At 51.3% G+C, this 16,585-nt stretch overlaps 1 protein-coding gene across 1 annotated transcript in view; it reads left to right on the top strand.

The window, feature by feature from the left end:
* Nucleotides 1-16,585, top strand: part of Arhgap27 (Rho GTPase activating protein 27) — a 32,977-nt gene that overhangs the window by 14,149 nt on the left and 2,243 nt on the right. Inside the window, exons 5-15 of the mRNA XM_029566036.1 lie at nucleotides 8,176-8,583; nucleotides 8,896-9,078; nucleotides 9,266-9,346; nucleotides 9,420-9,503; nucleotides 9,792-9,859; nucleotides 10,069-10,159; nucleotides 10,616-10,720; nucleotides 14,794-14,892; nucleotides 15,928-16,033; nucleotides 16,161-16,283; nucleotides 16,355-16,462. Coding sequence (XP_029421896.1) covers nucleotides 8,176-8,583; nucleotides 8,896-9,078; nucleotides 9,266-9,346; nucleotides 9,420-9,503; nucleotides 9,792-9,859; nucleotides 10,069-10,159; nucleotides 10,616-10,720; nucleotides 14,794-14,892; nucleotides 15,928-16,033; nucleotides 16,161-16,283; nucleotides 16,355-16,462 — 1,456 coding nt within the window. The remainder of the gene's footprint in view (nucleotides 1-8,175; nucleotides 8,584-8,895; nucleotides 9,079-9,265; nucleotides 9,347-9,419; nucleotides 9,504-9,791; nucleotides 9,860-10,068; nucleotides 10,160-10,615; nucleotides 10,721-14,793; nucleotides 14,893-15,927; nucleotides 16,034-16,160; nucleotides 16,284-16,354; nucleotides 16,463-16,585) is intronic.

The following is a 16,585-nucleotide window of genomic DNA, read 5'->3' as shown; positions in this document are numbered from 1 at the left end:
AAAAAATAAATCTAAAAAAAACTTTAAAAAAAAGAAAGCTGGGGTGTAGCTTAATCGGTAGAGTGCTTGCCTAGCATGCTTGAGGCCCTGGGTTTGATCCTCAGTACCTTGTAAACCAAGCCTGGTGGTGCAGGCCTATAATCCTAGCGCTCAGAAGGGAAAAAAAAAAAGACTAAAAAATAAATCTAAAAAAAACTTTAAAAAAAAGAAAGCTGGGGTGTAGCTTAATCGGTAGAGTGCTTGCCTAGCATGCTTGAGGCCCTGGGTTTGATCCTCAGTACCTTGTAAACCAAGCCTGGTGGTGCAGGCCTATAATCCTAGCGCTCAGAAGGGAAGCGGAGGCAGGAGGAACAGAAGTTTAAGGTCATTCTCAGGTAAAAAGCAAGTTGGAGAGACCAGCCTGGAACACTGTCTCTCTGTCTCTGTCTCTGCCTCTCTCTGTCTCTCTCTCTGTCTCTGTCTCTGTCTCTCTCTCTCTCTCTCTCTCTCTCTCTCTCTCTCTCTCTCTCCCCCCTCTCTCTCTGAGAGAGAGAGCCTCTATAGCAGGTGGAGGCTCTGCAGACCCAGGTTCAGGGGTAGGGGGAAGCTGGCTTGAACCCAAGGCCCCTGTATCCTCCATCATGAGGAGGCAGAAATTTGGGAGGTAGATGGGAAGAAAGTGGTCCCTGATTACACTTTCCTACCTCTCTAGCTTGGCTCAAAACCACAGCCTTTACTGGGGAGCCCAGAAGTTCCTTGATGGTCTCTGCAGGCCCTTTCCCAGTTTTACTTCCAGCACAAGTGGGAACTGCTAAGGAGCAGCACCCCAGATCTCTGCCCAGGAGGAGCAGGCCCAGCAGGCAGACCCATGAGGTCACCCAGGGGCCAGGGCAGAGTCCGGTGCCAAGGGTGTCCAGTCTGAAACCCAAGAGTCAGAAAAGCAGAAGCACACCCTGCTTTCTCACCAGGCCCTGTGGGTGTGGGAACTCCATGGCTTTCACAGAAACTAGCCCTGGGGGTAGGGGGAGGGATCGCCTTATGCTATAGCTAAAGAAACTGGTGCCCAGACATTCCAGCAGGTGCTCAGAGAGATACTGAGGCAGAACCTACCCAAGACACCATGTCTCTGGGTGCCTGCTCCTTCTGTGTTTATCATCAAGAGACTTCAGCCTCGAATCCATTGTGTTCAGGATCCCACACGAGGTCCATGCAGCAGCATTCCCTTGAAGTGGACACCTCTCCTAGGTTGTACAGTCAGCCCAGTAGCAGTGAAAAGCTTTTGCCTAAGACCCTTCAGTGCAACTCTCTGGCATGCCCACCTCCCATCACCTCTACATGTTGGTATATAGCTTTCAGTCAGGCTTGGGTAGATACAGAGAGAGACTCAGTCTCTGCTCTATAGAAGGAAGGGGTGGTAGGAGGAACCTACCGTGTGACAGATTTGAGGCAAAGAACACAGTTCCTTCCTGCTGTCCCTCCACCCAACCTGGGTGGCAAAAGAGCAGTAGGCTGTGGCCCTCAGCAGTCCCTGAGCAAGTTACTAGCCGAGCCTTTGGTTAGGGTGCTCTTTCTTCCCACTCTCTCTTTTGTTTGTTTTGTTTTGTTTTGTGTTTTTTGAGACAGATTCTTACCATAGCCTAGCTGACCTAGAACTTGCTATATAGATCTGCCTGCCTTTACCTCCCCAGTGCTGGGATTAAAGGTGGGTACCATCATGCCCAGCCTTTTTAGAGTTTTACTTTTTAAAATTTTATGTGTAGGAATGTTTTACTTACATGTATGTATGTGTACCATGTGCATGCCTGGTCCCCAAGGAGTCTAGAAGAAAGCATCACCTTCCCTAAAACTGGAGTTACAGATGGTTGTTAGCTGCCCTTAGGTGCTGGGAAACAAGCCAGGGTTTCTCTGCAAGAGCAGTGAGTGCTCTTAACTGCTGAGTCATCTTTCAAGCCCCTTTCTGTTTTATGAGTTCCTCAGTTTTGTTTTGTTTTGTTTGCTTGTTTGTTTGTTTTTGAGACATGGCCTCACTAAACAGCTGAGAGGCTATATGGGCAAATTCCAGGCCACTTTCAAACTCAGTTCTGTCTCAGCCTCCTAAGTGCTGGGATCATGGGCATGTACCATTCCATGGAGTGTGTTTTAGAGACATTTATTTTGCCCCTCAGCCCAGAGGACAAAATTTTCCTCTTGCACTATCTCGTGCCCCTGCCCTTCCCAGGAAGATTTTGGAGGGAGGCCTGCAGGAAGGAGGTGGGGTAATGGACAGCTGGTCTGTGCTGGTGCCCCCGCCCCTCCCACTGTGTGCCTCTCAGAGGCATGAAGGTAAGCTTAAAGGAGGAGGACTCTGTGGGTAGCCATTGTGTCATCACCCCCACTTTATAGAGGAGTGGGAGCCACTTTAGCCTGAGAGCCAGCCTGTGCAACCAGAGCAGGCAAAGGAGTGCAAGCGTCTCGGTGCCAACTGTGGATCGTGTGCCATGGGGTTTGGGCTTCTGAGGGAGCCATAGGTGCCAGAAGACAGCAAAACCTTTGAGGGCAGAGGAGTGCTCTCTGCCTTCTCCCCAGTGCCCTGTGGCCCAAGTCTATGCCACACCTGCGTCTAGCTGGGTGTCCCTTGCAACCTACAGGGGGATCCAGGAAAGGACAGCTGAGGTGACATGGGTAAGGATTTTTAAAAAATTAAAAAGAGCTAGGGTCAGGGCAAGATGATCACTGAAATAGAAGAACAACTGCAAACAAGCTGAGTAGCTGTGGAGGCAAAGCCCAGGATGGAAGCACCCTAGAATGGGGCCGGGCAGGCAAGATGGTCCCCAAGGCCATCTTTGGGGAGAAGTGGGGAGGAGCAGCCACAGCTGCTGGGTCCATTAAGTGTGCCTGGGGTTGGAATGCACACCTGTATAAGGGGGTAGAGGGAGGAGAGGTTTGAGGGAGGGAGAAGTGACCCTCCCTTCTCTTAGTCCTCAGAGGAGGGTGGACAGATTTGTTCATGGATATAGACACCTGTGGGAGTGAGTATATGTGGGTACCCAGGTGGAGGAGGGCAGGTGTGGCTTGGTGACCAAGTCTGGAGGAGACAGACCCAGATGGTCAGATGGGCAGACAGTGGTGTGGTCACAATCCCTTCTGTTTTCATGGCTGGCAGGGTCTAGACACCAGCTCCTCCACCACATCTATCCAAACCCCTTCCTCTTCTGGAACTCCTCCCTCCCCCACCTTCCTCTTTCTCCTCATATTCTCCCTGGACTTTGGGAGAGTTGACTGTTGTTCACTGTTGTGTGTCTGAGTAGCTACTACCCCAGACTAGCTCAGACCAGACCCCTCACCTCAGTGGCTCCTTCCACCTGTCTGTGTCCTATCGTCCACCCCACCTGTGACTTGCCTGTGAACATCTTGGTGTAGGCTTCTCCCAGCTGCATCTGGGACTGGGATTTAGATCTTCGTTACCAGAGCACTGAGTCAAGTGGGACAGCCTGTGGAGTCAAAGGAACATGGAAACACCCCAACCTGCACCACCCCCCACCCGTCTCAGGCAGCACTTCCGCAGCCCTGACAGGAAACCAGCCTCAGTCTCAGCCTCCCGCCATCTCGAAGCAACTTCTTGTTTCTAAGTTGCCCTGTGCCAGCCCTGTGGGGTTGTGGTCCCCCAACCTTTCCAGGCTCCATCCCAGCAGCTCAGAGGAGCCAGGATGGTGGACATGATTGCCAAACTGACCAGGAGACAGAGCCGGGCGCTTCGGGCACAGGTAGTGATGGAGGAATTGGGAGCCAGCTCAGCCTCTAATGGGGTGGCAGAGGGCCTTGTGGGTTCGGGGCACCAGCAGGCCTGCAGCCCACTCTGTTAGGAGATGGCTGCAGTGGGGTTCAGAACAGAGCATGTCAGGGAGGCCGAGACCCTTCTCCTTCTTGCCCTCCGCTTCTCAAAGGCCTTTCCTGTCTAAGGGGGCAGCAAAGCAATCTGAGATCCTGAGAGCTTGGGGCAGCAAGAGGCAGAGCTGCCACCTGCTGTGGGCAAGGGGATGGAATTGGAGGCAAGGGGCACACCACCATAAGGAAGTGGAGGGGAATGTGGGTGTGGCGAAAGCCAGGATCCCTCTTGGCTCAGTCTTATGGCCTGAGGTTGGGAGGTTTCTTCCTCTTTCCCACTTAGTATCCTGTGTCTATAGGACACAACTGGGAGGCCTTGGTGCTGTTGCTCAGCTGTGGCTACATATGAACTTTAGGAGTGGAGGCCCCACCTTCATCCCTTGAAAGCAGAGTGGAGGGCCTGAGCTTACCCAGCCCCCAAGAGCTTACCACCAAAAGAAAGCCCCTTGTGGAAAGGTCCAGAGTTTAAAGGGATCTCCAGTGTACTACTAGGCAGCTGCAGCATTGCAGAGGGTGTGGACTCTGCCTACTTGCCTCCATGAGGGGCCCTCTCCTTCCTCCCCAAACGGTGTCTCTGGAGCAACCCACCCTCCTAATGCTTCCTGCCCCCACCCCATGATTCTGCATCTTCTCTCACACTAGGGACCTAAATTTCTCTCTCCTAAATCTCCCCTATGACTACTGGCATGTTCTGTTAGCTCCAGTAGCCTGTCTGCTACAAATCCCTCCTCCAAAAAGCCTAGCTCCACCACCCATGGACCCTTCCTACCCCTGCCTGGGAATAGGCAAGGCCACAGCCCAGATGGGCCTGGCTGTGGTGGCAGAAGGCACATCTGCTCTCTCTCCTCATGGTCTCTGTCCTCTCCTCCCAGGGAGTCTCCTAGACACTGCAGTTTAAAGCTTCATCCCCAGCAAGTTCTTCCTCACATTCTGTCTAGTGGTATAGTATGTTTGTTGCTGACATTTACCATAGAATTGACTCGAGTAGTAAAGCAGTGTTTGGGTAGATCTGCTCTTTTCTTTGGGGTATTGTCTCACCTGCTGGGGACCAATATCATCCTGTGTCATACAAGAAACACCTACCCGGGGGCTAGAGAGATGGCTCAGCAGGTAAAGCACTTGCTGTGCAAGTGTGAGGACTCATGTAAAAACCTGGTGGGCTTGGTGGCCTGCCTGTAATCCCCGTAAAGAGGCTGAGATGGGATTCCCTGAACAAGCTAGATATCTAGACTAGCCAAATCAGTGAGCTCTGGGTTCAACTGAGAAACCCTGCCTCAATATATAAGGTAGAAGGCAGCTGAGGAAGATACCCAATGTCAACCTTGGATTTTCACATGTATATGCACACATATACCCATACACATGGGTACACACACATGCATACCACACACATACACATGGGAAAAAAAGGAAAGAAGGAAGAAGTAAAGGAGGGAGGGAGAGAGGGAGGGAAGGAAGGAAGGAGAGAAAGATAGGCAGTGGATGGGTTGCTAACTGACCTCCAAGGCAGAATGCCATCAGACACTAACAAAGGCAATGAGAATTCCAGCAGGTTAGATGTCCCTCCAGGGAGGCTGTGACCCAAAGCCCAGCAAGGAACAGGATCAGAGTGGACAGGAAATGAAAGAAGGGAATCTAGGCTGAGGGGACACTCTGAGCAAAAGCTTAGAGGCAGATAGGTGCCTTTTGTGTGGGAGGCGGCTGAGCAGCCTAGTGTGGCTGGAATATAGAATGCCACATGAGATCTGGGGTCAGGGAGAAAGGAGAAGTGAGTAGAGGTAGGGAGGGAGAGAGGGAGTCTCCACCACACATGAGCCTGGAAGGGTAAAGGAGAAGAACGGATGAACTCAGCCCAGAACCTGCATTCCTGGGGACTGGCCACCCTGTCTAAAACTGCAGCCTCCCTTATCACACCATGCGTTTGATTTTTGTTATTTTGTTCTATTTATTATATTATTGTGTGTATGTGTGTGTATGTGTGCATGCATGTGTATGCATGCCATGGTGCACATGTGAAAGTCAGAGGACAACTTGCAGGAGTCAGCTGTCTCCTTCCACAATGTGGGTCCTGGAGATGGGACTCAGATTGTCAAGCTTGGCATCAAGTGCCTGTACCGTCCCATGGCCCCTGCCTTTGCCTTCTTGCTGGACAGTGACCATCTCTTACATCCTGTGCATTTCACCTATCACGCCCCCACACTCTCCACCACATGCACACTTGAGGTCCATCCTGCCAGGCAGGGACTTGTGCCCATTTGTTCGCTGCTGCATTCCTTAGCATCTGGCACGGTGTCTGGCCAAGAACAGAGCAGATGAATCCTCATAGGATGAATGAGTGGTTTTATTTTCAGATTTATTTATTTGGGGCTGGAGAGTATTTTGCCTGAACGTATATAAGTGCACCATGTGTTTGCAATGCCCACAGAGACCAGAAGAGGACGTCAAATCTCCTGGAACTGGAGTTACACAGAGGGTTGTGAGCCATCATTTGGGTGCTGGGAACCAAACCAGGGTCCTTTGCAAGAACAGCCAGTGCTCTTAATCCCTGAGCCATCTCTCTAGCCCTGAATGTTTTTTATCTTCCTGTCTAGACCCAGGGAGAAGCCACTTTGAGTGAGACATGCTTCCCCTTGCAGGAGTGTCTCAGTCAACATAAGAACTTTTGTGATTTATTTATTTTATTACATTTATTTATTTAGTGTGTGTAGTATATGTATATGGTGTATGTATGCTGCAACACACATGTGGAGGTCAGAGAGCAACCTGTGGGAGTCATTCCCTCCCTCTACCATGTGGATCCCAGGGAACAAACTCAGGTCATCAGACTTGCCTACTGTATATGAGGCCTGGGGTACAATCCCTAATACCTCCAAAAAACAAAAGCAAAATATAACCTCTGTAATCACACTGCCCAGTTTAGTCCTATGCTAGCATTTTATTTTGTTTCGTCTCTTTTGAGACGGTCTCATGCACCCCAGCTGGCCTCAAACTCAATATGTAACCAAGGATGATCTTGAACTTCTGATCCTCCGGCCTACACCTCTTGAGGGCTAGGATTACAGGCACAAGCCACCACACCTGCTTCTAAGTGCTAGGGATCAAATCTTGGACTTCCTGCATGCTAGGTGAGCACTTTGCCTAGTTACATCCCCAGTCCACCCATATTAGCATTTTGGATGGTTTCCAAAACCACAAAATTGGAATTATACTAAATCTACCATTTTGAGATGTGCTGTTTGCTGTGGGCATTATGTGTTCTTAGAAAACTGTTAACCCGCTGGGCATGGTGGCGCTCACCTTTGATCCCAGCACTTGGGAGGCAGAGGCAGGCGGATCTTTGTGAGTTCCAGGACAGCTTGGTTTACATAGTGAGTTCCAGGACAGCTGGTGCTACAGGGAGACCCTGTCTCAAAGAGACCAAAAAGAAAAAAAAAAAGAAAAGAAAAGAAAACTATTAACCCCACCAGGTGTGGTGGAGCACCCTTTAGTCCCAGCACTCATGAGGCAGAGGCAGTGTGTATTGGTGTGGTAGGCACACTTGAGGAATTTGAGGAGAGGTCGGCTGTGTGGAGATGGACCCAGGCAGACTAAGAATGAGATAGGCCTGCAGGAGTTCCAGCAGAGAGGGGTGGGGACCTATAACAATGCAGTGATACTGAAGTTTAAAGTTCAAGGCCAGGGGCAAGGAGTGGCAGGAAATAAGGCCTAAACCCAGGCAGGTAATAGGTGGCCTCAGCTGGGCTGAGGATTGAGACTTTGCCCCCAGGCCAGCAGGGAGGCAGAAAAAGTGACCAACCAGATGAACCCCCAGATACCCCAGACCTTTGGAGTATCCTTTGGTGACTCCTTTCATTGACCTTTCATTCTCCAGCCCATCTGGCTGTCCTCTCTCCCTTCTAGTGGAACTGATTCTTAGATCTGAAAACCAGCCTCAGTCCAGAGGCAATCCAAATTCCAGTCTCAGAACTTTCTAGAATGGTGGGAGCCCTCAGTGGGACAGTGGAAAGAGGAATGCAGAGGACTCTGAATGGGTCCCCCACCATTACTTCATTCCTGCCAACATTTCACTTGCCTCTGTAAGTGCAGTCATGAGAACCGAGTTATTATTAATACAGTTAACATACAGACCTACCCATGTGCTGCACTTATGCTTCACAAAGCACTTTCAAGAACATTTCCTTGTTTTAACAATTTCAAGAATGAGCAGGGCAGACGTTTTACCCCCAGGCAACTTGAGTCAGAGAGGTAGTAGGACTGCTAAAGGTTGCAGATAGCAGCCCCATTGCTGTGTGACCCTGGAGTTGTCACTACAGTTGCCTCCTTCCCTTCCAGCAGGTAGAGGATCCGGAGCCTGTCTACGCGAACATAGAGAGGCAGCCTCGGGCCCCGTCGCCGGGCTCTACTGCAACCCCTGGCCTCAGCCCGGTGTGGGAGACACACACCGACGTGGGCACCGGGCGCCCCTACTACTACAATCCCAGCACGGGTGTGACCACCTGGGAGTCGCCCTTCGAGGCAGCTGAGGGTGCCACCAGCCCGGCCACTTCCCGGGCCTCTGTGGACAGCGGGGAGAGCCTTGATACAGAGTGGGGACAGTACTGGGATGAGGAGAGCCGCAGGGTCTTCTTCTACAACCCTCTGACAGGCGAGACAGCTTGGGAGGACGAGTCGGAGGAGCCAGAGCACCAGGACGAGCTGGAGATGCAACCCAGCCTGAGCCCAGGCAGCCCCAGGCAGAGGGTGAGGGCCTGGACCACTTCTGAGCATCTCTGACCCGGCTTCCAGTACAGGGACCAGAGAGCGAAGGGCGGGGCAATGTGGGCGGGGCCACCTCTGAGCTTCTCTCATCCCCCCCTTCCCCCTTCTTGCTTCTTAGGGACCAGAGAGTAGAGGCAGGGCCAGGTGAGCAGAGCTGCTTGTGGGGGCCTCTACCTCCCTTTCCTGTCCTTGGCCCCAAAGGAACAGAGTCATGGGTTGGTTCGATGCTAAGTTGGGAAGGCAGGGGCAGTATTGGCACTGAGAACCTCTGTCTCCATCTTCTGGTCCCCACAGCCCCCAACTCCTGAAACAGACTACCCTGAACTGCTGACCAGTTACCCAGAAGAGGACTATTCCCCTGTGGGTTCCTTCAATGATCCCGGCCCCACCTCTCCCTTGGAGACACCCCCTGGCTGGTCCTGTGAGATTGGCCCAGACAAGCAAATATTCTACACCAACCAGTTCACTCAGGAGCAAGTAAGGCACCACTGGCAGATGGATCTAGACAGCCTCTGCATCCCTCCCTCACCCAATTCTCCTCACTAGGGTCTCCCCTTAAAGACTAATCGCAGACCACATATCAGTTCAGCACAGTCTCATGCCCCAGCCCCTGGTGCCATCCTGGATCTTGAGCTAGGGACCCTGACCATCCCTGTGTCCACAGTGGGTGAGGTCAGAGGACCAGCATGGGAAGCCATACTTCTACAAGCCAGAGGACTCCTCTGTTCGGTGGGAGTTGCCCCAGGTAACCAACTGGGAAAGGGAGAGAGCTGGGGAGAGGAGAGGGGGATGATAGATGACATTGTCTTTCTCCCCAGGTCCCGATCCCTGCCCCTCGAAGTATTCGGAAATCCAGCCAGGACAGTGACACTCCAGCCCAGGCTAGCCCTCCAGAGGAGAGGGTAGGAAAGGGGCATGGAGGTCCTGGGGGCAGGAACAGATGAAACATATTCCTGTCTTCCCATCAAGTCCCATAGTAGAGAACATGGAAACTCAGGAGCAATTGCCCTGTATTTGTTCCTGCGGGAACATCATCCCCATCCTGAGCACCAGCAGCCAGGTGGCTGGGCGGGTAACAAGTGAGCCTCAGGCCCAACCAAAGGGGACCTCCCAGCTGAGGGGAAGCTAGCCTCTGATTCTTGTAGCTCACCCCCTCATTACTGTCCCTTCCCAACCCCCTTCTCTTTTAGATCAAGACCCTGGACAAGGCAGGAGTGCTCCATCGCACCAAGACAGTGGACAAGGGGAAGAGGCTTCGGTGAGGACTGTCCACCCTCAGACCAGGACAGGGTGGGCCTTGATAGCCAAGTTCACCAAGTGCCAGGCCTTGTCTGTTAGAGGGGGGAATTCTTGCCCACCAAGGCCAGGCTGTGTGCTTAAACTCTGTGTCCTACATGTGTGAGGGGGTGCCCTCCAGCCTAGGAACAAATCTAAGCCCACCCACTCCTACTTCCCCTCCTCACTCAGGAAGAAGCACTGGAGTGCCTCCTGGACTGTGCTGGAGGGGGGTGTCCTGACCTTCTTCAAGGACTCAAAGACCTCAGCTGCAGGCGGCCTGGTGAGACCTGTCCCTGAGTAGGGGACACCTGCTTTTTATCAGGTCTGATTTGGGAAAGGCCAGTCTGAGAGAGGGGTGGGTATCCAAGTGCCAAGGAGCACCATGGGCACTGGCAAGGAGGGGCAATGATGGCAGATTCTCTCCTATACAAATTTCTTCAGCCACTTTGGGGCTAGAAGACAGCTCCAACCAGGAGGAGAGGGAGGTTGGGACATGGCATATCTGCTCACAGTATAGGGCTAGGCTCCTTCCTTCCCTTCTGGAGTAGGCAGGCAGCAGTGGACCAGATGACCAGCAAGCTCCAGGGCCAAGAAGTACTAGGATCTCCCCTTCCCCAGGGACCTCAACCTATCCTTAGAGCCATAGGAGCCTGGTGTGTCAGAGCCCTGTGTACAGGCCCATCTGGGCTGAGGACCCCTATAACCTCGCTTTGCTCTTTTCCTTCCTTCCCTGCAGAGGCACCCTTCCAAGTTCTCCATCCCTGAGTACACAGTAGAATTGAAGGGGGCCTCTCTCTCTTGGGCTCCCAAAGACAAATCTAGCAAGAAGAATGTGCTAGAGGTGAGTGGTGGGATGGGAAAGGGGACTGATGACCTGGGATCCTCACTGCAGACAAAGTCCAATAATGGGGGCCTGCAAAGTCTGCAAAAGGGCTGGAATTCTCAGGACTCAAACCCAAAACTGCCCCCATCCTGGGTCTAGTGTTTTCTGCCATCATGGTATCTGATGCCTCCTCTCTGGAGTTAATATTCCTTGCTATAGAGGGCTAGAAAAGCAGAGTCTATGGTAAATAAAGCTGGTATGCCCAGAAGGGCCACCCTCCTTCCAGCTGCCAGCCTAATACTTGGATTCTGACTGCTCGCTCAGATAGGCTGGACCAGGAAACCTACTCTTGCTGGCCAGAGCCCAGATTCCAGCTTTTATTGAGTCCCTAATGAATAGAACAGGACAATGACAAGCTGGTCTGACTCCCCCAGCAGGTAGAGCAAGAGGACTCTGGCAAGGCCCTCATAAATGCCACACCCGTTGCTATTCCAGAGTTGTCCAGTTTTTTATAGTCCCTAGTGCTATGAGGCAGAATGCAACAAAAACAAAGGCAGTGAGGGGTTGGGGAGGTAGCGCTATTGGTAAAGTACTTGCTTCACAAGCATGAGAACCTGAGTTTGAGCCTCAGGACCTACGTAAAAGGCTGGTGTGGTGGCACACAATTGTAATCCCAGCACTGAGAAGGCAGAGACAGGTGAATTCCCGGGGGCTTGCTGACCAGCCAACCTAGCCTAATAGTTGAGTTCAGGCCAGCAAGAGACCTCAAAAAAAAAAAAAACAGGGCTGGAGAGATGGCTCAGCTGTTAAGAGCATACCCCTCTTCTGGTCTCTATGGGCTCTCTGCATTCATGTGCCTAGCCACACACAAATCCACATAATTAAAAAATAAAATCTTTTTTTTTAAAGACAACACCTGAGAAATGACACCTGAAGTTGAACTCTGACTTGTATTTGCATACCTACACACATTTAAACATACACATGTGCACTCACAAATACAAATACACACACACACACACACACACACACACACACACACACACACACAGTAACTTGGTAAAAGCCACCAAAAAGCCAGGAGCAGGCAAAAAACAACTTCGGGATGATGCCGAACTAGGGGAACTAGGGGCAGATGGTGAGCAGGTGTTCTGGGGGTCAGAGAAACAGCTCCATTTCTTCTCCCAACAGAAGTGAGAGGAGACACCATCAGTTACAGTGTTCTTTTTTGTGAGGGAGGGGCCCTCTCTGGGTTTCAGGGACTCAAAGCTACTTTCTAACCTTTAGTTCTTAAACAAATTTCTAGTGCGTAGCTCCATGAAAATGGGATCTAGAGGGATAAGTGTCCTAACAAACCACTCGATGGAAGTTGGCTTAGGGGACTTAGGGCTGCTTAGGGCAGCAGATTACAAAGAAAACCAGAAGCAGGGCCAAAACATTCTGCAGGGAGTATGAATCCTTCATTTCTGATGAGTCTCCAAGCTTTTTTAAAAAAAATATTGATTACTTTTGTTTTATGTGTATGAGTGTATTGCTTGCATGTATGTAAGTATACCCAAGCTGTGCAATGCCTGCAGAGGTCAGATGAGGGCATCAGATCCCCTGGAACTGGAATTATAGACAGTGGTTAGCTGCCATGTGGGTTCTGGGAATCGAACCAGGGTCCTCTGTATGAGCAGCCAGTGTTCTTCTCCACTGAGCCATTTCTCCAGCTCCAGTCTCCAAGCTTTATTCAGTTCTAAAACAAGGGTTCTAGAGCAGGAATGAAAATCCAGTTTCATCTCATGAGGTACTCTTGATCAGTAGGTCTGAAACTTTCTTGAGAACTCTAGCACCTTCTCCAGGTTTGGCAGGGTAGAGTTCTGCAGTCAGCTAGCAATGTCTGCTATGGGGTCAAATTGGGCAGGGACTTCACATTTTCAGATGTGTTCTTTCTTAAATCTGGAAGGAGAGCTTTCAACCAGTTCTCTATAAAGGTCACCCTAACGGGATTCTGAGGAACATTTTGGAAGAGGCCTATCTGAGTGGTCTTTTCTGGCAAAGCCTAGAAGGCAGATGTGTCCTTCAAGCTGATAAAGAGGATGCTGGGAAGGCTGGGGGTTCTGAGTGGGAAGCCAGGAGCCCTCTGCCTCCTTGCAGGCTAGTGGTCATCCCTTTCCCTCTCCCTCTCCCTCCTCCTCCCTCCCTCCCCCTCTCCCTCTCTCTCTCTCTTCACAGTGGCCTGTAGGCAACTTGAGGATTTCCTGAAAGGCAGCTCCATATTCCCTGTCATGGAGGATGGACAGCTGTGCCGGAAGGAGTCTCACAGCTCCCTTCCTAGTGCCCCCAGAGCCACAGAACTCTGTAGTGACAGTATGAGGGACAGCTCAACTTGCTTATACATTTGACAGGATAGATGTTTTATGTAATATATCACCATGTAACTAAAGCTTTGCTATATGAAATATTAAACTTCACTTTAATTTTTCCAGTGCTGTGGGTGGGGAAACCCAGGGCTTTGTATATGCTAGGCAAATGCTCTATCACTGAGCTACATCCTCAGCCCTGGAAACTTTCAGCTATGAACTGATAATGCCTTAAGCAAACTGCCCCAAACAGTTCTTTTGGAATTGTCTTAGGCATGTCTCTGGAGTAGCAGGCAGTAGAGTTAATCTGAGATTGGAGTTAAGCCTGTGCTTTCTACATGGGCTGTTTCTCAGGTCTTTGAAGGGGAGGTGAAACACGCCAGGGTTTGTTTGTTTGTGTTTTCACTTTGGGGTGCTGGAGACCACATCCAGGGCTTCTTGCATGCTTAGCCACTGCTGTGCCACTGCACTCCAGGCTGCTGCCACTCCCTCTTCCTCCTCCTCCTCCCCCTCCCCCTCCCCCCTCCTCCCATTGTTAAAAGCAGTTTAAATCAATTTAGGTAAAATTTTAAAAGCAAGACAACCAAAAAACAGTCTTCTCTGATTTTAGAAGCTGTTCCCGAGTGGGTGTGATAGTGCACCCCTTTAGTCCTAGCACTCAGGAGGCAGAGGCAGGCAGATCTCTGTGAGTTCAAGGCCAGCCTGGTCTACATAGTGAGTTCCAGGCCAGCTGGGGCTACAGGGAGACCTTGTCTCAAAAAAAGACCAAAAAAAGAAGTTGTTCCCCGCTGTTTGATCCAGCTTCCATAGTCTGCCTCTGTCTCGAACCTCAATGGCAAGTTTGACATTCCACTTCTACAGCCATAATGTGGTGTGGAATGCCTGGGCAGGGATCCACCCCAGTCAATGGCTTCAGGCCATCAGTCCTGTGTCCCAAAGCTTTCCTCCAACACTTTGATGAATGTATGATTCTTGATGAATTGGGCTGTGAGAAGACTTGTGGCCCAGACTGGTATATGGGATTAAGTTGAGACACGTAGCTGCAAAGCCTAGGAACACACTCCATGTCCTCAGTGTATTCGGGATCGGCCACGGGCCAGCCGTGATCTGTTTTCTATTCCTCCCCACATTTTCTTTTCTTTTCTTTTTATGTGTACGAGTGTTTTGCCTACATGTAAGTGCACCTGTGTCATGCAGTGTCTGTAGAGGTCAGACAAGGGTGTTGGATCTGGAACTGGAGTTACAGAAGGTTGTTAGTCACCATGTGGATGCTAGAAACCAAACCCTGGTCCTCTTTAAGAGCATCCAGTGTTCTTAACTGTTGAACCATCTCTCAAGACCCCTCCCCATGTTTTCATTGTCATTCCAATAGACAGGGTCTCTCATGAGAAGTTTCTGTCACTTTCCTCTTTGCAAGCCGATGCCCTGGATGAGGCCTGCTGTGTTCTGTGGCAGGCCACAGTGATCCCTGCAGAGCCCCACTCTATCACTGCTGGCTGTGTAACCATGAAGAAGTAGCTAAAGTTTACTGGGCCTCGCTTTGTCTTCCTGTAACAGATGTTGTCACCCACAACCTTAAACAAAGAGGAAGACTTGGGCCTGGGTTGAGGCCTTTGCTCCATTAGGCTCTGAGTCCTTGGGGGCAGGGACAAGCTACCTCCCTCTCTGTACATGCACACACCCCAGGCCTACTCCCACAGTAGACCTAGGGAAGTAGAGATGACTGACTGACTTGTGTCCCTCCAGCTTCGAAGCCGAGATGGCTCAGAGTACCTGATCCAGCATGACTCAGAAGCCATCATCAACAACTGGCACAAGGCCATTGCCGAAGGCATCCAGGAGCTGGTAGGCAGAACCTGGTACCTGTAGGGCTGATGGGGAGGGTGCAGGCATTTATACAGAACCCTCAGCTATGCATAGGGACCCATAGTACCAATGGATGAGTTCCATTCCCTGCAGCATCAGCACCCCCTCCTCCTGCTAATGAGAGGGCTTTCCAAGAGGGGATAGACACATCCTGGTTGACATCATTCCAAGAGAGGCTTGTGGAGGGGTAAATAAATACTCTGAGAACCAGACTTAGACAGGAGTGACAGCTAGAACTAGAAGATAAAACTTTAAAGGGTTGAATTCAGGGGCCTTGTACACAAGTGTCTTACACTGAGCTATAGCCCCAGTAGTGTCAATTATGGATTTGTGGATGTAGCTTAGTGACAAATAACTTGCTCAGTATGCATATGGCCCTGGGTTTTGGCTCTGAAAAACAAAATCAAATACATAAGTAGAGATGAGGCAGAACCCCTCTGTCAGCTGTTTACATGGCAGTGGCTTGGTACTATTTGACTCTTAATTCCCTATTAGTTAGCATTGACTGTATTAATAGGTATAGGAATCCAGATGCAAGAGGTAAGGGGGGGAGGTGATCGCCATGCTCTAGGCCACGTTGCAAGTTCATGAGTAGGACCCAGTCTAGTTGTAGAGAGTTGAGTCAGATATGAGGAGACCAGGACCTGGCAGGTAGGTAGAGGTGGCCAGGACAAGAGAGACAGAGAGGGAGAGAGAGGAGGAGGATGAGAGAGAGTGGAGGGAGAGAGAGAAATTTCTTATGGGGTTAAACAGTTTCAGAGAGAGAGAGAGAGAGAGAGAGAGAGAGAGAGAGAGAGAGAAACACTACAGTGCTCCTGGAGGACTCTACAGCCTGGGAAGGTGGAAATTCTGATTCTCTGAAGAGGAGGGTTATTAACTTACTAAGGGAAAAGAGGTCTCTGCCTGGGGCCTCTCCAGGCCAGGGCTGTTGGAAGGCACCTGGGGTTCCTTGCCATATTGAGGGAGGCCTCAAATGGCCCCAGGCCTTTGCCTTCTGAAGCTGTCTGATTCCAGGCTGCAGATACACTCCCCAGGGAGGAAAGTGAGCCCAGCAGCACTGATTTCGGGTCCAGTGAGCGCCTGGGAAGCTGGCGGGAGGAGGATGCTCGCCAGAATTCAGGTGTGCGATGGGGTCAGATGGGGACGGCATCAGGAGGTCGGCTCTGTGGGGCGGGAGGTAATTTCCTGGTCTGAACCTGCTGACCCTCTGATACCACCGCCACTGAGTTCTGGTTCCTCTGCAGCAGCCTCACCAGCGCTGAGCCCCGGAGGTCTGGAGACCGACTTGAGCAGGGTCCGGCACAGACTCCGCAAGTTCTTACAGAGGCGGCCCACGCTGCAGTCCCTGCGGGAGAAGGGCTACATCAAAGGTACCTGCGGCCACCGGGATCCGGGTTCAGGTGGTGCTGGGCTGGGCAGCGCTGATGAGCCTCTCCCCCAGACCAGGTGTTTGGTTGCGGGCTGGCTGAGCTGTGTGAGCGCGAAAGGAGCCCGGTGCCACGCTTCGTGCAGCAGTGCATCCGCACCGTTGAGGCCAGGGGTACGTTCCCACGCAGGGCTGCAGGGAGTGCATGGACTTTATCCAGGAGCAAGAGGGGAGGCCCTGAGTAGGAATCATTACTGACCCTAGCTCCACTAGGGTTAGCATCATTTTCTCTCTCTCTCTCTCTCT

Source organism: Nannospalax galili, unplaced genomic scaffold (assembly GCF_000622305.1).
Source record: "Nannospalax galili isolate Female #2095 unplaced genomic scaffold, S.galili_v1.0 scaffold95, whole genome shotgun sequence".
Lineage (NCBI taxonomy): Eukaryota > Metazoa > Chordata > Mammalia > Rodentia > Spalacidae > Nannospalax > Nannospalax galili.
The sequence above is the reverse complement of the archived record's forward strand: the minus strand, read 5'-3'. Positions and strand labels throughout refer to the sequence as shown.